Raw genomic sequence first — 24,105 nt, 5'->3', positions numbered from 1 at the left:
AAGAAACACCATGCCATGATATCTGTATTTAAATAGCTTTTACCTTCATCTTTCAGGAGTCAACCTTTCAAGTGGTTTTGGCGTCTGACAAAAACACGTCATTTATACTCATGAATTTTGGACATGTTGCTCACAACACATATCCTGTTGAGGTGAAGTGAATGAAATACCTTTCTCTAATCACTATCACGATAAGCATTTGGTTTTAACTGAACTTTTGGGGTTTTTGTCTTGTTATTTGATTGTGCAGTCTGGCTGCAGACACAACTGATTCAATTGATTTCTATTCAATTCCTGTCTCTGACGCCGCGTATCTGCGATACACAAGCAATGCCAATGTAAAAGGTCGATGGGTTTTTCGAGTTGACCATGCATCAGAAAACAATGGTGCGATACTATAATAATTTAAAATGCATGGCCTTTATTGCATATATTTGGTTAGTAGTTGCTTATCATTATCAGTAGAAACATTTAGAACAATTCTGATTGGACAATTAGTATAGTGAAATGGTAATATTTGCAATCTTGTACAGTGTGCACTGAAAGAAATGCCATTTCATATAATGATTTTTTTCTTTTTCAAAGGCTTTTTATCCAGCTGGCTATCAGACTACACGTAATCCCTGTCGAGAAGCTATACAAGCTCTGCGCCAGCTCTGTACTTGCCATATCCTTTCTTATACTTTGGGCGCACATATCAAAACTCATATGTGAGATGTTACATTGAACACATTGCATTTGAAGTACGTTAATGTATCTGGGTCATGTTACTTCACTTATATGTTCAAATCTTTACTGTAGGTCAACAATAATGGATATTTGACGTTTGAACCATTTTATGAAAGCCTCCCCAAGGCTTTCCTGCAAACTCTACTAGAGATATTATAGCTCCACTCTGGGCAAAGTTGGACTGTGGCGTCAGAGGAAGCATCTCCTACAGAATTGTAACTTTCGGGACCATATTCTGGACCGGGCGAAATGATATCAAACAGTATTTCCCTCAGTTTGGGTTCTCAGTTTATACGGTGTTCATTGCGACTTGGAATTGGATGCCCTACTTGAACAGCTCCACGACGGTACGTGAAATGACAGGTTACATTGATCTTTAGTACAAATCTATGGAGAAACTTGAAAATTAGTTTAAATGAAGCATCTCTGACAATATCAAACTTACTAAAAGGATTTCATACATTCAGCTTAAATGAGTTTTGTTTATGGAGAGTTTATAGCTTATTGTTTGTACTGGACTCTTCCTAGGAATCCTCCTTTCAAGTCGTTTTAGTCATTTGCAGAAGTCTTTCTTTTGTCATAATGAACTACGGAAATGTATCTTCAACTGATGAAAGTTTTCAGGTTGGATAACATAAAAAATCTTGTTACAAAACTTTGAGATATATATGATAATAATGGGGCCTTCATATTAACTGGTCTTATACGTTTATTTACTTATTGCTTGATTTTCGCAGGCTGGCTATGACACAATAAACTCAACAGATTATTTTTGATCCCTGTGCCTGATGAAAGTAAGCTCTTCAACTCCAGTAATGTCAATGTCCCGGGACGCTGGGTGTTTCGTGTTGACGGTGGACCTGAGGAGGGTAAGGTCACCGTTTAATATATAAAACATTACATTAATAATAATAAATAAAATGAATAACACATAAAGCACAATAAATAAATATATAAATAACATACAATATTTTTCTATGCTCATAAAATGTCAATTTTAAAATGTTAAACATGCCTCATAAGAATATTATTGGAAACATTAGGAGTATTCTACCCATATGGAGATGAAGAGGATGAGATGTGTCCTCAGTCAGATGATGGAAGTTCTCCACCGATTCCTCTTCTGCAGCCGTTTGTGTACTTTGGCCGAGTATATGACAAAATATTTGTAAGGAGCATTGTGATATTCATGACTATTCCAGTAGATTGCTGTTTATCAGCAGATTGGTAGCCTACTGTAAATATAATATTTCTCATATAGGATAATGGGATAAAAAGTTTAATTGTTGAAAAAGAGTTGAAAAGAGTCTGAGGCGGGCAGAACCATAAGCAGGGCCATAATAGTCCATGAACACTAAAACAGAAGGAACATAGACTGAAATCGTAACAGACAGATAATAACCATGCAGACTGGCTTTTTTTACAGGTGAATAATAATGGAGACCTGACTTTTGATGAGCCTTTTTCCCAGTATCAACCCTATTATTTTCCTAAATACTCGACTAAAGACATTATCGCTCCACTATGGACAGACATTAATAATAATGAGAAAGGAACCATCTCTTACCGACAAGTAACAGGCGCTGCGTCTTCTAAATCGGGCTTCAAGAGACATAAACAAATATTTTCCCAACTTAAACTTCTCTGCCACTTGGGTATTTATTGCTACGTGGGATAAAGTACCATACTATGGAAACAGTGAGGCGGTAAATAAATCTTTTAGTTTTCTGTTGTCACATATCTTCTGTGAATATCCAGAATGATGCTGTATTAATGAAGAACTTCCACTCTTATCCAGGAGTCGACCTTCCAAGTGGTTTTGGTGTCTGGCAAAACATGTCATTTGCACTCATGCATTATGATGTCATCACTCCGCCCAAAGTGTAGAGGTAAAGAAGTGTGAAAAACATGAAAATATTGTTACCCCAGGTTACGATCTTTAGCGGTGTGAAATGTTTTTGTATTTAATGGGATTTTTTCCTTGTTTTCTTCATTGACAGTCCGGCTTTGACACAATTAATTCTACAAATTTCTTTTCAATTCCTGTTTCTGACATCGAAAATCTGCCACAAACAAGCAATGTCGACATCATTGGTCGATGGGTATTTCGTGTTGACCATGTATCGGGCAACAATGGTACAATAATTTAATACTTAAAAATACACATCATTTGTTGCATATCGTGTTTAATAGTTTGTTTTTTGAGATGTGGAACAATTCATTGGAATGCAGTTAAAGGGAGACTCCACCCGAAAATGAAATTTTGTCTTTTGTAATCCCTTAACCTCATGTACTTCAAAACTCATAAATGCTGCTTCATCCTTGGGACACAATTTAAGATATGCTGGATGAAAGCCATTAGGTTTGTGACTGTGTGTGACTGGGAAGTAAATATCACTGTCAGGGTCCAGAAAAGTGTGAAAGACATCATCGAAATAGTCTATCTGCCATCAGTGGTTCAACCCTAACGTTATGAAGTATCCACTGGATGCCAAATGTGTATGCTCTTTTGTGTCAGCTCTGCCACAAATTCATTTTGGGGTGTTTAAACTTAGTATGTTCTGTACCAAGTCCATAATGACGCTATCTTTTTTTTTTCTTTTTCCAGCTCCTTTTTATCCAGTTGGCTATCAGGACTCTCAGGATCCATGTCAAAGTAATACAAACTTAACAGCTCTGCACTTGCAGTATCCATTTTTGTATTTTGGACACAAATACAATAACATATATGTAAGATGTTATGTTAATCACATTACATTTGAAGTACATTGCTATATTACAAGTCGTGTTGCTTCAGTTAAATGTTCAAATCTTTACTGTAGGTCAACAATAATGGATATTTGACGTTTGAACCATTTTATGAAAGCCTCCCCAAGGCTTTTCCTGCCAACTCTACTAGAGACATTATAGCTCCACTCTGGGCAAAGTTTGGAAGCATCTCCTATTGCATTGTAACTCAAGGACATATTTTGGACCGGGCGAGAAATGATATCAAACAGTATTTCCCTCAGTTTGGGTTCTCAGTATATACTGTCTTCATTGCTACATGGAATAGCCCCAATATGGTATGTGGATTGAATGATTGTTTTAATCTTTTTTAAACCTACATTTAATGTAAATTTAGGCAGAGATAGAAACTTATACACTCTTATATGTCAGATTTATTTAATGGATTACATACATTTAGCTTAAATTAGTTTTGACTATAAACAATTCATAGCTGTGTTTTCATTGAAACTTAATGTTTTTACTGGATTCTTCCTAGAATCCTCCTTTCAAGTTGTTCTAGTCATTTGCAGCACTCTTTCCTTTGTCATAATGAACTATGGAAATATCTCCTCAACTGATCAGAGGTTTCAGGTTGGACAGAATAAAAATCTTCCTAAACGACATTAAGGACCCTGAATGTTTTTTTAGTAGAATTAGAAAATAAAACATTTCAAAGACCACCATATTGGTCATATTTCATTTATTAATTACATTTTTATTTACTTATAGGCTGGCTATGACACAATAAACTCAACAGATTATTTTTCAATCCCTGTGCCTGATGAAAGTAAGCTGTTCAACTCCAGTAATGTCAATGTCCCGGGGCGCTGGGTGTTTACCGTGTTGATGGTGGACCTGAGGAGGGTAACTTCACCATTTAATACACCCAATATCACGTTATTACATAACAGTAAAACAAAAATAGTCATTTTGATGCTTATAAAATGCCATCCCTAATGCTCCCACAAATATTTTCACATTTTAGAGTATTCTACCCATATGGAGATGAAGAGGATGAGATGTGTCCTCGGTCAGATGATGGAAGTTCTCCACCGATTCCTCTTCTGCAGCCGTTTGTGTACTTTGGCCGTGTATATGACAAAATATTTGTAAGAAACATTGTGACATACGTTGCATTCATAAATACATATTCCACATACAAGCTAAAACTTTTGATTTTACAGGTGAATAATAATGGAGACCTGACTTTTAATGGGCCATTTTATCAGTGGTATCCCTACTATTTTCCTGATTACTCATCTACAGACATCATCGCTCCACTATGGACAGACATTAATAATAGTGAACAAGGAACTATCTCTTACCGACAAGTAACAGATGCTTGTCTCTTGAATCGGGCATCGAGAGAAATAAACAAATATTTTCCCAACTTGAACTTCTCTGCCACTTGGGTTTTTATTGCTACGTGGGATAAAGTACCATACTATGGAAACAGTGAGCGGTAAGTTCCTCTTTTCAGTTAACATGCATTACTGCATACTGAAATTTCTGAAATATCCAAAATGATGCTTGCAATAATATAGAATTTACACTCTCATCCAGAAATCAACTTTCCAAGTGGTTTTGGTGTCTGGCAAAAACATGTCATTTACTCTCATGCATTATGATTTTATCACTCGCATCCAAAGCGTAGAGGTAAAGTTGTGTGGAAAATGTGTCAGAATATTGTATAAACCCAGTTTACGATCTTTAGCTGTAAGAAATGTTTTTGGATTTAATGGGTTTTTTTCCCTTTCTTTTTCAGTCCGGGTTTGACACAGTTAATTCTACTAATTTCTTTTCAATTCCTTTTTCTAACAACGCAAATCTGCCATACACAAGCAATGTCAACGTCAAGGGTAGATGGGTATTCCGAGTTGACAGTTCATCAGAAAACAATGGTACTGTACATATTTGAGTTTATTACATTTCTAATTTATCTAATTTTCAGATATCTAAATGTATTATTTTGTCTGAAAACATGCATTGTTTATTACTTTAAATTGTGATTGTCAGAGACTTTTAGGTAGAAATGCATGTAACATGCCTTTATTTTGTTTTGTAGGATCTTGTATCAAAACTAACTCACAAGGTACTGTACATTAATACTATAATAAGGATGAATCATAATAATTTGATGTGGGATTTTTTTTTAAAGCAAAGTTATTAAAAATGTACTTGCTGAGCCAGGAACTAAACATTAACAAAAGCTTTTTTTAAAATGAGGTGCATGATGCGGTCTGTAGCAGTGGCACATCAGAAGTTATTGAGTAAAAGCATCATTGTTTTTTTGTGTCAGCTTCCTCAGATGATGTTTCTAGTGCTCTGATGTGTGGAATAACCCCAGTTACCACCAGCAGCAGGATAGTAGGAGGTCAGAACGCTTCAGCCGGACGCTGGCCCTGGCAGGCTAGTCTTCTTCTGCTAAGCAGACACATCTGTGGAGGTTCTCTCATCAACAAAGAATGGGTGCTGTCTGCTGCACGTTGTGTTCTTGGGTAAACTCATTCAACTACTTCTTTTCAACTGAGGAACTGATTTATCTGTTTAAAGCCTACTGTATCATATTTGATATACACATTTCTAAGGTTCCTTAATATCCAACATGATCAAAACTTTGCATCCCGTGCTGCAAAAGATCCAGCTGAGGAGGGAGGGGGTGGGAGAAAAGCAGAGACTGAAAGAAGTGATGGCAGGGGGAACCATTTTGGAGATGGAAAAGTAGGCAAACCAGGAGAAGCCATGGTGGAGAGGGCCTCAACAAGATCATGTGACGAGCAGAGGAGAAGAATAGAGCAGGAGAAGAACAAAGCAGAGACTCAGAGCTCGGCTAAAAGAAGGCCCACAGCAGAATCAAAGAAGGGAGGTGACATGATGGCTGACAAAACCATGAGGGCAACGGATGGAGACAGAGATGAAGGAGGTGGACAACAGGCCATATACACCCTTTTACTGTTAGTAAACACTGGTAACTTAATAGATGAAACCAGATCTGCCGACCTGTACACGTTAAGCTCCCTACATGGATGATCTGATAGGAGTATTTCTGGTTGAGTGACTCTCAGAGACTCACAGAGTCTATGTGGTCATGAAGGGACTATAAGAGTTGAAACTGGGGCTCAGCAGGCTGAGGTGGAGCCAGTGGGACTCAGGAACCAAGCGCAGCTGGAGGCAGGAGGAGTGTTGAGGCAGAGACAGAGAAGTTGAGCACCACAGTAGATCAAAGTCTCATTCTCATGAGATCAGGCTCTGTGTACAAAAAATAAAACAATATTCCATATATAAAACAATTTAGTTCCATTGAAAATTTGATTTCTGACTATTATTTCATATGTCAGGAAAGAAACTCTTCTTGACTCACTTGCTCTCTGTCTATTCTTTAATTTTCCCAGGTATCCCACCTCTTTTTTCACTGTGGTTTTGGGGCGACAGATCCAGGGAGTCTTCAGCCCCAATGAAGTGTTCAGATATGTGAGGAGAATCATCAAACATCCCAGTTACAACAATTTGACAAACGAAAACGATATCGCTCTTCTCAAATTGAGGACACCCGTCACCTTCACCGACTACATCAGACCCGTGTGTCTAGCAGCTTATAACAGTGTGTTCAACAGCGGCACAGACAGCTGGATCACTGGATGGGGAAACATTAGTGAAGGAGGTGAGAATTCATTCCTGTTACCTCTTAGTTATATCATATGGGATTAGGAATAGTATTTTATCTGTAACATGACATATTTCTAGGTAAAACAGGATACTCAATGACTATAGAGAGTAAGTAACATCTAATGTTTTCCATACAGTGGCTCCTCCGTCCCGTCAAGTTCTTCAGGAAGTAGAGGTTCTGTAATTGGTAACAGACAGTGCAACTGTCTCTATGGAGTTGGAAATATAACAGACAACATGATCTGTGCTGGTGTCCTGGAAGGAGGCAAAGATTCGTGTCAGGTACAGAAACACTCAAATGAAGAATAAATAGGCTTGAAAAATGTTGAGGTTCATTACATTCTTTGAAATATTTAAGTAATTTTAATTTTAAGTGATATAATGTTGTTAGGTAGTGTATATGTTACTGCATACGCTACCATTGAGAATTCTGGGGTTGGTAAGATTTTAATGTTTTGATCACCAAAGGTGCATTTTACACAAACAGCATGCTGCGAAATCTTACTGACACTAAAAATGGTGTACGTTACTTTCTACATTGTATGTATTGATTTGTATTTTCAGAGGGACTTAGGAGGTCCGATGGTGAGCATGCAGAGCTCTGTATGGGTTCAGTCTGGTATTGTTAGCTTTGGGACTGTCTGTGCTGGACCTGAACTTCCTGGTGTGTACACCAGAGTATCACGCTATCAGGAATGGATCAGCTCTTTTGTGTGCAGTGATCCTCCAGGTTTTGTGCAGTTTACCTCCGCTGAAGCTGATCCTGACTACAGTTACAGCTGTCCGGGTCTTCCTCCTCCTTCCTCATTAATAGGTTCAGTATCTAACATTAGATCTTCTGCAACAACTCCTACTCAAAATTCTTCGCTATCATATTTGCTGTTACTTTTAGCAATACTTAATTTTATGTGTAAAGATACATTTGGGGCAAATACCTTTAATCATCAGGAATGTATCAAATATGACAAGAAGAAATAATACAATATGTTTCAAATATAACAATGATCTCTGAATGATCATGTGCCACTAAATATATATATATATATACATACACTATATTGCCAAAAGTATTCAAAAGTATAGCAGCAATATAGTGTATATATAGACACTATTATATGTGTATATTAATTAGGGGTGGCATGATACATAGTTGTCACGGTACAGGTCAAGGTTCGATACAACAGGAGAAAAACAACAAATATACCATGCACGGTTACTTCATTTATTTTGAACAGATAGTAGTATAAATTACATTTTTTCCCTCCTAGATGTGAAAACAATAAACATTAGGCTATATTACATTACAATAGGCTACATATACAAAAAGAATAAGTTCTTAAAATATATTTGATTTAGTTAACAGACACAAGGGAGGAAACTGTGACAGGAAATGTGTCCTATACATGAGTATCAGTTCATTTTTGTCATGCCATATCTTGTATGAAACATATTTAATTGTTTTCCCCATGACCTACTTTCTCAATCTGTTGAATTAATTATTCTGTTTACCTGTTGCCTCATTCATTAGCTCATCAGGTCATTGGTTGCTACCTTTAATTAAACCTCAGTTCTCCATTTGTCTCTGTCCATTCTCAGTTATAATAGAGATTGGTGATGTTTCTCTGAGTTTGTTATTAAAGTTTTTTCGAAGTTAATCTCCACTGATGTTTGGAATATTACTCTATCAACATGTCACAAGTATTCATGTAGCAAAAAATACATTATTTCCTAATCCGTTTATGCTTTGTATATCTTTACACCCTTTAAATTTAGTTTACTTTTGAGTTATACTTTTAAAGTACTTAAAATACTTTTTAGCCGACTAGACGTGAGGTATGCAGATCCATGCGCAGGCTTTTATTCTTAAACATGAGTGATGGATCATACAGGTACAAACAAAGTCCAAAACAGAAGGCAGAGGTTAACCCAATATACAAAGGCAAGAGGTCAGAACATAAATGAAACAGACTAGGGCTATGAACAGAGAAACTAGACTTAGACTTAAATTAAATAACACAGATGGCTCCTTTGATCGCAGCTATCACTGGGAGAGAGATACTCGGCAGTGAGTGAAAGTATGTAGCGTGTGTTTGACTGGATGCAGCGTTGCAATCAGGTGAGTGTGTAATTGAATGCAGGTGAAACCAATCTGTGCAATGGAGTATGGGAAATGTGATGTCTGTGTGGTGTGATAGCCCATGTGGGAATAAGGACATCTTGAGAACAAATGGAAGTTTATTGACCATATTCGTGACACATTTTAACTTACGTATAATATACAATACACTTGGTAAACATATCATTTGCATAATTTAATTTTTGTGGTGTAACACTCATAATAGACTATCATGTGGCAAAAATATCCACAAGATGTCTAATCACATTTATTTGTTTGAACATACTCATCAGCCCCATGCATGTTGTCTGTGTTTTGAGTAAACTGCTTTCACAGTTGTTAAAAGTCTGAAAACTGAAGCCCTTATGCAAGTAATATATATTTTTTTACAATGTAAACAGTTTCAGTGACAGTGATTATTAAATCTGGCTAGACTGAAAACGTTCATTGATAATGTTAATGTTTTTTTCTCTCTTCTGTACGATGAAAATGTTATAAATAATAACTTTACATCCGTACTTTCACGGACATGACTTAAGGCTAGTCCCAGACTAAAATGCATGAAAATATTGTGCTCTAGTATATCTTAAAATACATTGTTCTGTCTCAACATCAATAAAAATATGCTAAAATCTCTTAATTTAACTATGGCCTGGTCCTGACTTAGGCTAAGCAATGTCTGTGAAACTGGGCCACATGTTTTTCTTTTTAAAAATACAAAAAGATGGGTCTAATACATAATTATAGATCAACTAACATAATCTATAAAGATGCAAAATGCTTACATTCGAAAATCGAGATATATTCTGATATGGCTAACACATTTGAGAATCTTTAAATGGCAAGATTGAGTTTGACATTGATGAGATTGTTTCAAGCATTAGTACTTTTTAACGTGCAGCAGGTCCTTTTATTTAATAAAGATATAACAGAGTTTGTTAAAGGAAAGCTTGTCATATCCCTTGATTATGACACAAGTCATATATCAATAATATTTCTATGTATACAATAAACGTCATTAATAAAGCCGGTCCTGGAAAACAGTTTTCGCTCGCATGTAAAGCCAAACTTTGGATTTTTAATACCGCACTGTTGTGGTTGATCTTTTAACCTAACTTGTGGCCGGTTCCTCTTCGGGCTTTGTTCTGCATTCTCTAGCATCTGCTTGTACTGGCTTTTGAAGAAACCAGCCTGGAAAAAAAAGCATTCGAAAAAAAATCAAGGTATGTAGACTGGTAAAAATGAAACATTTGAAACTGAACGTCCTGTATCCTAACCTTATAGAGGGCCAATGTGATGAGAGCAAGTAGCAGCAATCCTCCTATTACACCTCCAGCGATCTCTTTAGTCAGGTTCACCTCCTCATACACCTCCACTTGAGTAGCGATCTACATAAACACACACTGTGCATTAATCATGGGTCGCAGAAAGGGCAGTGGCTTTTTAGGTATTTGCTATATTTGAGAAAAATACATAGGTGGATCATATATATGCACGTTTAATCGTTAAAAGATTGCAATCTCGATTCGATCACATGTGATCTCGTTCCTGACGGTGATTCTGTAACACAGTTAAACCTTTGAAAAAGACAATATTAAAAACGTTAATGAAAATGTTTACTACTGTTTCCAATATTAGAATTAACACAAAACCCACCACCCCCGGGGCCCCCCTCCTTTTGGTTAGCTCCGCGGCCCATGACTAATGCAATATTACCTCTGACAATCTTTCCATAAATATATTATTATGGTTTACATTTTGGTTGCAAAGGTATACATGACATGCATATGTTATATATATATAAGGTATATATAACATAGATATTGAAAATTATAATTGTATAGTTTTAGGTTTTAATTTTATTATTTTTCAAGTTCTATAACATTTAAATGTTATTTTATAAACATTTTTGGCTAATTTGTAAAATATATATATATATATATATATATATATATATATATATATATATATATATATATATATATATATATTACCTGAATGGATGGTGCAGATTTTTGAGAATCAGATGAAAAGAAAACATATTTGCTGTTGTCGTATTCCATAGATACTGAGCTGACCAGCTGAAAAACGGCAGCTCTGAGTCCGGTCTAAGAGAGGCAGATCATGACATTAAGAAATGATGACACAAAAAATATGAATATATGGTCAGTTTTATGATATGAATTTGCTTTAAATGTCATAAACCTGCTCAATCCATCCAAAGCTCACGTTGCCGGTTATATTATAAAATCTTCTTTCATTCTTTAAGAGTGTCTCATCACAGCTGAACTCGGCACACACCGCCACAGTGCAGTTCTAACACACACACACACACACACACACACACACATCCAGAGAGACGGGAGCAGTGGTCAATGCTCAGAAAAGATAAAAAAGTTACATTTTATGGACTTGTTTATGTTAGATTAATATAAATCACTCACCACCACACGATCTCTTTTAATTATTTCTACAAAATTTGTTACGTCAGGCTGCTTATCCCTCTGTTTTACACAGCCTGGAATCTAAAAGCACATACACTAGGTGTTTGTTTCTTTTATGATAAATATGCATCAATGTGGACCTTTTCTATCACACGTCATGTTTACCTGCATGCTCTTATTAGTCCAGATAGATTTATCTCCCAACATCATTGGTACTCTGAGGAAAACTTTGAAACGTAGTTCTCTAAAGTCATTTTCAACCTGAAAGAGGACAAGAAATAGTGAACTCTAGTTTTGGAGGAGATCATCTTTATTTAATTGCATTTTGTGTTCGTCGAATGGAAGTGTGCGAATTGTATTTCAGTACCTTTAGTATTTGCTTGACTGGTTTAGAGGTTTCAGCTTTCTGTGCAGTAAAATTTATGTAAAGGGTTGAATCTTCATGCCTTATTTAAAAGGTATATGCGTAAGACGGTTATTTAATAATAGCATATACACACAAACACACACACTGCTGGTCAAAAATGTGGAATCTTTAAGATGTATTTTTTTATGTAAACAATTTCCTGCATTTATTTGGTAAACCATGCAAATAATAATACTATATAATACCAAGATCCCAGAACTTAAAGGTATAAAGGTATGCTATAAATACATCTTTATCAAATAATCAGCAAAATAAAGACTAAACTGACTGGATTTCTTTACATTAATTCTTGTCTAATGAGATTTATCAGCCAATTAATAACTACAGCATCATTTTTTATCATTTTTAAACTTTTTATGTTAAATGTAACCCTAAATTAAGCATCAAATTTCCCAGATTTACCCCAGAAAAAATCCCAGATTTACCCAGACCATCAAGTGGAAACGTAAAATCCATTACCATATCTGGATGCTAATGTCTGTTGTAGAGGAACAGAGCACTAACCTTATTAAGGCAATATAGATGGCATATTTGACACCAATGCTTTTCGTTTTGAATAATTCGCTGGTTTGAGCGTGATTGTTCCCACTGTAAGCGACGGAAGGTTTTTGTTAGTACTACTTATCAATTTCTCATATGTGAAGAGTTTCTCAACCATCAAATGTGTCATACTGTACCTGTTCATACTAGCATTAAATGTGACCTTTTGATCAAAGCTGCTTTCTTTATTGATGCTGTATGTTATGTGAAACACAGCCTAGAAGTGGGCACAGAGAAAATGAGTAGCGCTAAAAAAAGAAAAATGCACAGGGCTATTTTAAAAGTGACCTCACCCGAGAGTTTGCTTTGAGGATGGGTTTGCTGATGTGGCAGGTGGTCTCTCCAAATGAGCCTTTTTGCTCACTGTCGGTAGATAAGCACTCCACTCTGCCCTGCTCAAACGGAAAGCGGCGCATGCATAAACCATCGTTCGGTAACAATAACTGCCATCTTTACCTGTTTAGATGTGATTCTTCTGTAGGATAGTCCAAAGGGGTAGCTGAGGGTGAAGAGTGTATTGTATGAGTTTTCTCCTCTGTTTTCCACAAACACTGTCACATTGATCTCCTGCATGATGCCGACCTCTATATTTGTAGATCTGGAATGCAGAAACAAAAAAAGAGAAAAAACAAGGTTGATTCCGGACTTTGACGCTGTTTCATCCTAAAGGATCGTAAAATAATAATGATAATATGCAACAGAAGGTTTGGGCTTTGTTTGGGCTTCCTTGTGTTGTTCATTGTTATGTCTTTTATTTTGTAATCTGATTGTGTCTGTGCTTCCCTTGCCCTCATGTTCACTGGTTTGTTCATGTCATGTAATTTTCACTGTTTAGTATATATTGCCCCATGTCATATTGGAGTTATATCCTCTGTTTGGAGAATTTGGGTCAAGTCAAGTCAAGTCAAGTCAGGTCTGTATTGAATTATGTTTGTATAATAAATCACTGTTTAAATAAATCTGCCATTGGGTTATTCTAAACTCGCCTTAAGTGGAGATCAATACAAAATAATAATAATGATAATAGAAAAAAATGTCTTTGTAAAAAGAAATAGCATGAGGCTGGAGGAAAAAAAAACTAAATTTCTTGGTTAAACGTAATGTTTGCTCACCCAGAGAAATTTAAATCCATCCTGAGGTCATCAACACAAATGTTATCATGTCCACAATTTCTCTCAAAGTCCAGCTGTGGAATGAAGATATTAAGAAAACATTAAATGACAACTAAATCACATGTTACACTAGACATGTAGAAGTTACTATGTTTAGATATACAATGCTGCTTAAAAGTTTGTGAACCCTTTTGTGAATTTTCTATTTCTGCATAAATGTGACACCAAACTTAATCAGATTTCCCTTGTCCTAAAAGTAGATGAAGAGGGCCTAGTCAAATAAACGACGCAAAACACTTAAAGGTGAACTTAGTGTTCTGTTCAGAGGTGTTTTTTTCACCTTGTGTCAAATCTTGTTTTATTCCAAATGATTTTCTTTCTAAAAGAAACTTTTTTAAAGAATGTTTCAGCTCAATGTTTCAATAAAATCCAGAGTTTCGTTGTAATCACAAGCATAGACATTTTTCAAAACACCTGCTAACAGAAGGAAAGACTGTCTTAAAGACGGCATGTAGTAAATAGTGGTTAGTTATCCCTAAGATACGTGTGGCATTGCACTTGAAACTAAAATTGGTATGCTTTCTCTTACATTGTGGTCTGTGGTGGTCTTTATCCCCGGCAGCAGTAGTGGTCTTATGTTTTGCAGTGAGGCAGTTGGTAGACCCTCAAAAGTGAATGTTAACTGATTGGACAATGGGTTTAGAGCATCTTCTGGGAAAGCCTGATGGGATACATATCAGACATGCGTGTGCCATAAAATCACGATTTTCAGTTTGAGTTATTATTAGAAAGTACAACACTTATTTATTCTCATTATTTCTTACAGTCAGAATAACAGACTGATATTTAAAAGTATGAAAAAATGTTGACTTACGTCTATAAGGAAAGGATGATTTTCGCAAGCTTCTTCATTGAGCTTAATGTTCTTTGTGAAACTGTAGATGCGAATTTTGGATGAGAAAAATGCTCGATATTTCTGTCGCTTGGCATCCAGCGTTATGTTGTAATTAATATTTGCTCTCAAGTCTAGATAATAAACATAAATAGACATTTTATTTGTTTAATTAAAATGCAGTACCGTTTAAGTCAGAGGTAATATTTTAACATTTATTATATAAATATAGTACAACGTTTGCAATCATTACAGTAAAAACAGTAATATTGTTATGTATTTTTATAATTTGAATAATTTTAAAGTGCTTTTTATGTCATTTAATGTTTTTATTTATTATAAATAAAATAATTTTTTTAAAAATGGTTACACTTTATTTTGATAGTCCACTTTAGAAATTATATGCCTATAAGTAACTTTGTCTACTAACTCTCAGAGTGGATTGTTAGGCAGGTTTAGTGTTAGTAGAATAAGTTAACATATACTTGCAAAGTTTCTGATAGTCAGTATGTTGTGGACCCTTCAAAATAAAGATATTAAGCAGTCTACTAATACTATAGATGTAGTGGCTGTTGAATGACTGAAGTGGGCTATCGAAATAAAGTGTTGCCAAAAAAACTGACCCCCAAAATTGTAGTCATTTCTAACAAAAAAATGTAGTTTAGTGAATAAAATTGTGTTAAAAGCTTAAGTCAGCCAATGCTGCTGATTATGGATTGTCATTTAAATATTGTGGTACACCACTATGACGTTACACATTGTACAACATGAAATAATATTTCTCATATTGGATAAACCTCTTATGCTTTGGCTGTATGGCCTCATGGTGAAGCACACTTTCATGGTGTTTCTCAGCGACTGCTCTGTTTCAACGGTTGATATTTTAGGTGGGCTGTAAGTAACCCTGGTTTCCAAATTTACGATGGGTCTGGACCTGAATGATTCACAGGTAACACATAAGAATGGTCATGACCGAATCTGTATTTTTGTACATTTGGAGTTCTGTGTCAAACAAAAGCACACCTGAGAAGCAGAACTTCTCCCATGGCCCCGACAGCAATATCGGGAAGGTTGTCTCCGCTCTGGTCTACAGAGAACTGACTCAATGAAATGCCAAAGAACTGCAAGCCTCGCTTCAAAGATGACCCAGCGATCCTCTGTCATCACATACAGGCAAGGAAAGAGGGAGAAAGAGAGGATTTCAGGACGGAGGGTCGTCAGGCAGAAAAGAAAAGTTAAGACGCTATTACTTTATAATCGTCACTAACAAAACATAAACACTTGGAACGTTGCTCTGTAGTTATTGATTAAACAATAAGAGATTAAACAATAATATCAGATGCTTATAATAGTTAACAACAAACAAAACCTAATATCAGCTGTAAATAAGCTTGTCTATAAAACTTTTGATATATTTACAGCAGGATTTTTATGGAACATGATATCTACTTAATGTCCTAATGATTTTTGGCATGTAAAATAATGAATTATTTTGACCCGTACAATGTATTTTTGCCTATCGCTACAAATATACCCCAGACTGGTCTTGAGATCCGAGGTCACACTTGTGCAAAAGTACCAAAACAGAGGGTTTAACTGATCATTTGTATTTTTTATTAAAATTTTTCCCAAGCATTGCACCTGTGAATGTTTGGAATTTATTCCATATGCTCCTCCGTTGAAGATGTAGATGCTGCCCTGTCCGTCTTCTTCTAAAGGAGCTCCGATCAGCACATCCACGTAACCATCGCCGTTCAGATCTGCCGGGCTGGCCAGAGAAGAGCCAAAGCGACCCTTCTGACCTTCCTTTCCCACCAGCTCCATACCGGAAAAAACTAAATACGACTGTGAAGAGCGACCAGAACGGGAAGCAAACCAACAGTCAAATCTAAACGTACATCAGAACTGATTTTTAAAATGGTCTAAAACCTCTAATCCCCATCCCTTACCCGACGACTGACGGTGTAAACAAACACTTTACCCTCCCGGTCATGATCTATGTACGTTGGTGCCGATACCAACAGGAAGTCGGATGTGGAGTCGCGGTTCACATCCACTGCACAAACCTCAGCTCCAAAATATGAGCCGATCTGAGACTGAGAAAAGAGACAGGGAAGCTGTATAGTTTCACATGCAAGCTTACTTTCTCTTGTTTGGGCGATGTGCTAATATTTTAGACAAATATGAGTTCTATAACCTTAGGAGAATCCAGTTCTTGTAAAATTCTTGGACTGTAATAAATGCTCGCAACAGCAACTTGTCCCTCATGCTTGTGTCTCGGTGCTCCCATGACTGCATACTTTGTTTGCGACACTGTCGTTATTGCCAAGGAATAACCTGTAAATAAAACAGACGTTAAAATAGTTGGATGTATTGATATACGAATGCATTTTGATATATACGCAGTCAGAGAAGAGATCTTACCTAAGTAACTGTCGTGCTGACTTCCCTCTTTAAATTTTTTATCATTTGATATTTGATCATCTTGTGAGTACAGCTGAAATCCACCCTTCCACTGGAAAGCTCCCACTGCAGTCATCGTTATATCTTTCTGAATACATAATATTAGAGAGATGATCAGCTGCTCGTATTAGAAGCATAGAAGATATAATTCGGGCTTTTAACCAATGGCCACTATAAACAGAATCCTGCTTATCTTGTTTCACAGCACGCATTCAATTAATCCTATTCATAAACTCACAACTCATCCTGCAACTGAGTGTTATTATGTTATTATTTGCATATTTTTGGTAAGCATAATTAACTGGATGAATGCTGCATGTGACTTTTTTACGTTATGGAGGTTATGCTATGTCTCTTCTTTTTCAATATGTTACTTGGGTTTCTTTATATTTATTCCAGAAATTTACCAGCAAAGTGAAAACTGTGTGAAAATGTAAATCACAGTTTTTAATTTTTGTTTTATTTTATTTATTTTTTGTGTAATTCTAACCTGCATTCTAACCTAATCATACATGCAGCCTGAAATGAAGACAGTTTTTGTTGTATTCTAACTATATTTACTTATAACATCCAATGAAAGATATAACCCCAATATGTTCGAAAATTATTGACAAATACTAAATCAGTGATTTTTTTCCCCTGACATGCTGTTGGTGCTATTTTTCTTCCACTTGGATATTAAGTTGCACCGTAAATACAGCTGGGTAAAACGTTTGAGGCTGCAAAGCAACCAAATGTTCTTATTTTCTACGCACCCTGTATGTATTTCATATTTTAAATTTCGTACGATGCCTTTTTAAGTTTGGTGTAATGTAATATAATTACATTTGTTGTTAATGCCGCACTAAACCCGTCCTGTGCAAACTCCATCCGAGATGAATCACCAGTGGTCTGGGTTCCTAGCCAATAAATACAATAATAACACAGTTACCTACCTCATTATTATTATCATGACTATTATAAATCAGAGCAATGCACACGGTACATTTTTTCCTCTCCGCAAACATACCTTCGATGGCAATAATGTTCTCTTTGAGTTGCTCACGGATATTTTCCAGCGCGTCAAAGTTAGTGACTCTGAACACATGCTTATCGGAGGGTAAAGATGCAATACTCTGCAGCTCCCTAATTGCATTATTGCTCCGAAAAGCGTTTCCAACCTAAGAAAAATGTCATGTTCCATAAATATAATGTTTATAACATCTGGCATAATTTATTCGACCTCACGTCGTATGTATGATTTCCATTTTCCATTTAATTTACACGGTGAACTAAAATCTCTTCCAAGACTTTAGGAAGGGCAACATATCGATCTTACCCCAATAGCGTAACGTGTTATATCTTTTTTTTGTGCTTGTTGAACAGCTTCACTCAAATAAGCTGAATCGGTTGATTCACCATCTGTGATAACAAGCAGGACTTTTCTGGCTGATGGTCTTGCTCCTCCGCTACCAACGAACAGCTGATTCCTGTTAATGGACAATATGCAATATTTAATAATAGTTTATTGATGCAGCTGTATAATGTATTAACTGTATAACATATGTGTTCTTTTTAATTATGTTATGGTTAACTGGAATCTTAAAAAAATCTCAGAAAGCATGTCTTACACAAGTGTTCTTATAGCACTTGCGGTATAAGTCCATCCTTGCTGTTGTTTTATCGAAGTCACTGCAGCTTCCCAGTACTTTACATCTCTGACTTGAAACGTCTCATGAATCACACAACCTGTAGAAAACTGCGCTACGGCAAACTGCAAGACAGAAAGATAGATAGATTAAGTTCATGACGGTAAAACTGGTGTTAAAATCATATATTGTCTAGAACATAATAAATGCATCGATTGCCGTACCTTTGCATCCTGGTCTATAAAACTTCTAATCATTTTTATAACAAATTTCTTCATCTTAGAAAAATCAACATCATTTACACTTCCAGATCCATCCATTAAAAAAGCGATATCTATTTGCGATTTTGGACATTCTGCGGGTGGTGGAAAAAAAAAATCGTATTTTCATCAATCCGAAGCTGCTCGGCAGTAATAATCGTGTCATATACGGTAAGAATCAATACAAGTACCTCTCAGAGTCCTCGGCACAGGTTGGCTTACAGAATTTTTTGAATTGATTTTAAAGCACATGCCATTGTAAGTGGTGACGTCACAGTTCTTAGGTATGGTCGGACCACAAACCTGAGAGAAAAAACGACAAATGCCATACATAACACACTCTAAACTGGACACTAGCGTAAAACTTAGAGGTAACCGTCTTTATTTTTGTTTTGGAACACTGCGTTTTTATCAGTTATTGTTTTATATGTTCTGCTAAAACAATCTGAAAATATAAATAATCTTCAGTCAAAAGGCAAAGGGCTTCGGGGCGTGTCTTGCAATAGATAAGATCAGATAAAATAAAGATAGGGCTGTGGTTTTACATCTTTAGAAATAGCATTTCTTAGCAATCCTTAAATATCACTTTGCAAATACCAGACGTGGCTTCAAGCTGAAACTGAAAAACAAATATTGTCTAAACAAACTGCCGCCCAATAATTTATTCTAGCTGATGTGAGAGACAGCCTAGCTTCTTTATGTTTACAGTATTCGTTCCACTCGAACGACAAAACACTATTATAAGCTAAATCGCTTGTAAATCAAGCTATAAAAGGAGGCGTTAGTTTTGAACTCTGGCTGGTTGTGTTCTTGCCCAAATATTTATTTTGGATCATATTCAACCAGAAAAAGTTACGGACCGCAGCTTTAAATGCGAGCAGATATATTTGTAGTACATTCTTATTTTTGTGATAAATAAAAAATGGTAAAAGCTATATAAATACACTAATTAAAAGCATATTTTTACTGAACTACCTGTGTCACAATCAGGCCTCTGTGGCTCTGTCTGATCGCCACCCGAGGGCACCCTCTCTTCACCCAGGACTTCATTACCCATAACCCCTTACTTAGGACTAATCACCTCCAAGTGTGCCTCATTATCTCCACCCTTTATAAGCTGTGCCCAGACTCTCAATAGTTATGAAGTCTGAAAGTCTTGTGTTTGAGTCCGCCGAGTATGTTCCTGGTCTGTTTGCCGTTTTGTGATTCCCTGCTGCCCGAATGCAATAATTATAAGCAGGATTTATAATAATAATAATAATAACAACATTCTTAAATATCTCATATTTGCATAATGTCTATTATGGCTCTATTACGCAGTTGTCATTTTGCATTGTTAATTGCCTTCAAGCTTTGCATGAAAGCAATTGCTAAATGAATGAATATAAATGTAAAACGCATTTCAGCAAATTGCACATTTTAGTATTCAGTAACGTTAACCATATAAAATGGAGTTTCCCAGCAACAAAACTTTGGCCAGTAAAAATAATGAGGGTTAGGGTTAGGGTCAGGTTGAGTTTTAAACATTGAAAACGTCTTGGTATTCTGTATATTGTAGGTTATAAAGACAAATAGCAAATCGCAATTTCTTGATGTTGTTAGCTTTTACAGAATGTCCTAACTTTTCTGGAAACTTACCACGGCTGTTGAAAACTCAGGATTTACAGACATTGAAAGTCCAAGAGACATGTTGACAGCTTCTTTCGGAACTTTGATGAATAACAAAAAGGAAATATTATCACAAATAATACATATAATAAAATATTTGGAAGCATTATATAAGTGTGTGTGTGTATATATATATATATATATATATATATATATATATATATATATATATATATATATATTAGCAAAAAACTAAGTACCATTAAAGACCAGTGGTGAGCAGTTTTCTCTGGTGACAGGACAGTCATAAATCTTTCCTCTCTGAGTTTTACTGTATTGTATTAAAGGATCACTAACAAGCAGACTAGAGAAGAAGACAGAAAGAACATGAGAACAGACTAAAAAAGAAATCTGTGGCATTCCTGTCTGGGTACAAGGGTTGAGTAAGAAGCAATTGAAAGACAGAAATGTGGACATCAGCATGGTTTTTGTCAACGCTGCGAAATATTTTAGTCTACAGAAAGAGGAAATTAATACTTAACCACTGGTGGGATTCAAAGGGTTTTCTTTCAAATTGCACCACAATAAAGTTAGAAAAACATTTTAACTAGAACAGTTTGCATTGCCTCGCTCGACCTGCGTTACAGTGACAACAGCAGCTATTTGTAAAGCACTGATATAATTGCTTTGCAGTACCTTCTGACTAAAATGAAAAGCAGAAACAAAACTGATATGAAATGGAAACTCAGATTTATGTTTATTTTAGTATTTCATTTTACTTAATTCATAATTTTTTCACGCACCAGGGCTTTGATATCCACATCAGTCTTGGGTTCGAATATCCTTGTTTTATTCAAGCGTTATTTCAAGTGAGCTCACCTTGCGCCTTTCTGTATCACTTTATAGCCAAAGCCGGTGTTTTCATTGTTTGTGAAGGTCTTCCACGTCACAGGATCAATGTTGAAGGCCGTTAATGAATGGCATGCTAACGTGCAAAAGAAAGGAAACGTATTTAAATGAGTTATGAAGTACTTTCCGCAGTAACAATTTGTTGCAAATATTGCACCGAAAAGTAAGATTTATTTGTAATAATTATTCGAATTAAAGTTATAACCCAGACCAGTGACTACACCGTAAAAAAATGTTAAAAAACGGCCATAATCTGACAGCGACATACTATTAAAATAGCAATGTACTGCATAAAACAATGCACTCTGGGCAATATTTTGCCATTTAAGGAATTGCAGTTAATTTACAGCCAATTTTTAACGTTGCTCCACTAAATGGCTTGTGATGAAAAGTCTCCCCGCCAGCTGAGGAACCAATGAGTAGCAGAACAGGGGCCAGATAACAAACACTTTACAAGCCACTATACAGCAAAAACATTCATTTACTCCCAAATCATACAAAAAACATGCTACAACAAAAAAACTTGTGATATCAGCACTAGTTATTAACATTTACGCTTACAAGGTGTATATAGCATTTCGTAGCATTTCATTCGGTCTCTGGTTTCAGTCGCTTCATTGGCGTTAATCGCAAAGAAGGTGCAAAGGTCATCCTGGGGAAGGTTACCTCAAAGTGCTTTGGATAAAAGCGTCTGCAAAATGACTAAATGTAAATGTAAATGTAAATGCAAAGAGAACAAGGGCGATCGTCCAGAAAAATTCTCCACATAGAATGCACATGTCTACACACTATTGAAGAACCCAGTCGACCTTTAGTGGGACTTTATGTAGGTCAGATGGCTTTCCTCTTGTTTCTGTCTGTGTCGTTTTGACAGACTGATCTTGCCACATTAAACCACAAAGTTAAGTTAAAGTAACAGTGTGCTAAAAAGAACAAAAGCAATGCAACCTTTAAAAAAATGTCTCGGGAGTCAAAAGGAATGAAAATCTATCAAATCAAATAGACCAGCTGATAAAGACCAACCACAGTTGTTGCCACTGTAGTCAAAAAAGTAGTGCAGATCCAAAAACGTTAAAAAAATTCTAAATGTTAAAGTGTTTTCATACCCTTTAAGTGTTTGTTTGTTTAGATCTTTCAATATAATGCATTTTAAATAGATGTGTGTGGCCCACAGAGAAAAAAATGCTTTTACTATAAATCTAATTACAACATCTTTGTACAATAAAGAGCGAATTTAAAGTAACCCATTTGATTTAAATAGAAATAATCACAGAAATTTAAAAAGCTGTTGAATAATTCAAAGTATGAATACTGTAGATTCACAGCGACTGTTGCCGGTATTTTATTGTACATTAAAAAAAAAAAAAAAAAGATTTATACTGTATTTCGCTGTACGGTAATAAGCTGTAAAATATTTTCATAGTATGAATACTGTAAAATTATAATAGATTGCTGGCGACTTAAACCTTAAACTGCATATAAATAGAATTTGTCAGGCCATAGTTAAATTCTGACATTTATGTGACATTTATAAATGTGCTTATATATCTATATATATATCTATCTCTCTCTCTCTCTCTCTCTCTCTCTCTCTCTATATATATATATATATATATATATATATATATATATATATATATATATATATATATATATATATGTGTATATATATGTATAAGAAATTGAAATGCTTATTTTTTAACAAATAAGGGTTTCACTTTATTTTGATGGTCCCTTTTGAACATTCTGTTGACAAAAAGTAACTTTGCACCTACATGTCAAACTTACTTTCATTCAGTGTCAGAGTATTAGCAGACTGGTAGGGTTAGAATGAGCTGACATGTTCTTGACAAGTTACCTATAGTCAGTAGAATGCCTGTTTGCAGATCATCATTCATTTAAGAAAATCTCATAGATTTTACAACCTGTTCAGTTCACAGCAAGAACACAAATGAATGCATGGCTACTATCATAAAATTGCAGGGGAATTTTAGCATAGCTTATGCGACCAATTTAGAAGTTGATCTTACCGTAAAATAAACACAAAGGCAACAGGAAATTCCAGTCCATTTCTGCATGAAGGGTGGACAAATATACGTTACGATATGATACTGAGCTGCAAGTATGAGTGAAGGATCTTTGGCGGAGTGATGCATGTGACTAAAGAGGAAGTACCACTGAGGAAGCAAGATTATACCAATATATCCTCAATCTCTCTTTTTTTCTCCCTTACTGCGATTTATTTTTAGTCACAGTAATGGGAAAAAAAGTGTGTTTGACAGAGAGCTGACAGATCATTTTTTTGCATTTTGGAAGTGCTACTTTGTTTACCTTGAAGTCAAAATCAACAGCAATTGCTCTGGAATAAAAGTAGGTGGAACAGAAATGCCAAAGGGAAAATATAAGCAAACATCAACTAAAAAGCTGAGCGGTTTTAAGAGTTTTTAAAAATATCATAACCTACAGTTGCAATATATTATTCTGTCCTAACTTTTTTACTCCAGTGTCTGACCATCTGATACCACTTTTCCGGCTGGAGCAC

At 35.7% G+C, this 24,105-nt stretch overlaps 1 protein-coding gene, 2 long non-coding RNA genes and 1 pseudogene across 3 annotated transcripts; 3 read left to right on the top strand and 1 right to left on the bottom strand.

Annotated features, from left to right (window-relative positions):
* Positions 1–978: 978 nt before the first annotated feature.
* LOC122332626 lies at positions 979–1,503 on the top strand. Its single transcript, XR_006248505.1, has 3 exons — positions 979–1,076; positions 1,258–1,353; positions 1,467–1,503. It is a non-coding gene; the product is annotated as an uncharacterized LOC122332626 (long non-coding RNA).
* A 6-nt stretch (positions 1,504–1,509) lies between these two features.
* LOC122332625 lies at positions 1,510–2,295 on the top strand. The gene is made up of 3 exons (XR_006248504.1): positions 1,510–1,598; positions 1,773–1,897; positions 2,156–2,295. It is a non-coding gene; the product is annotated as an uncharacterized LOC122332625 (long non-coding RNA).
* A 127-nt stretch (positions 2,296–2,422) lies between these two features.
* On the top strand, positions 2,423–8,871 carry LOC122332624 (annotated as a pseudogene).
* Positions 8,872–9,132: 261 nt separating this feature from the next.
* On the bottom strand, positions 9,133–23,723 carry LOC122332632 (integrin alpha-M-like). Its single transcript, XM_043229989.1, has 31 exons — positions 23,594–23,723; positions 21,534–21,639; positions 20,915–21,018; positions 20,685–20,755; positions 19,238–19,349; positions 19,011–19,141; positions 18,769–18,911; positions 18,477–18,627; positions 18,168–18,318; positions 17,984–18,057; positions 17,120–17,246; positions 16,893–17,032; positions 16,645–16,791; positions 16,337–16,540; positions 15,719–15,852; positions 15,493–15,629; positions 14,678–14,829; positions 14,393–14,524; positions 13,804–13,877; positions 13,148–13,289; positions 12,985–13,083; positions 12,829–12,908; positions 12,656–12,739; positions 12,092–12,170; positions 11,890–11,985; positions 11,725–11,805; positions 11,486–11,596; positions 11,275–11,388; positions 10,558–10,668; positions 10,397–10,471; positions 9,133–9,138 (listed from the first exon to the last, which is right to left on the bottom strand). Exons 1-31 carry the CDS (start codon positions 23,631–23,633, stop codon positions 9,133–9,135), a joined length of 3,408 nt encoding a protein of 1,135 aa, XP_043085924.1. The 5' UTR covers positions 23,634–23,723.
* Between the last annotated feature and the right edge of the window lie 382 nt (positions 23,724–24,105).

Source organism: Puntigrus tetrazona, unplaced genomic scaffold (assembly GCF_018831695.1).
Source record: "Puntigrus tetrazona isolate hp1 unplaced genomic scaffold, ASM1883169v1 S000000130, whole genome shotgun sequence".
NCBI lineage: Eukaryota > Metazoa > Chordata > Actinopteri > Cypriniformes > Cyprinidae > Puntigrus > Puntigrus tetrazona.
The sequence above is the reverse complement of the archived record's forward strand: the minus strand, read 5'-3'. Positions and strand labels throughout refer to the sequence as shown.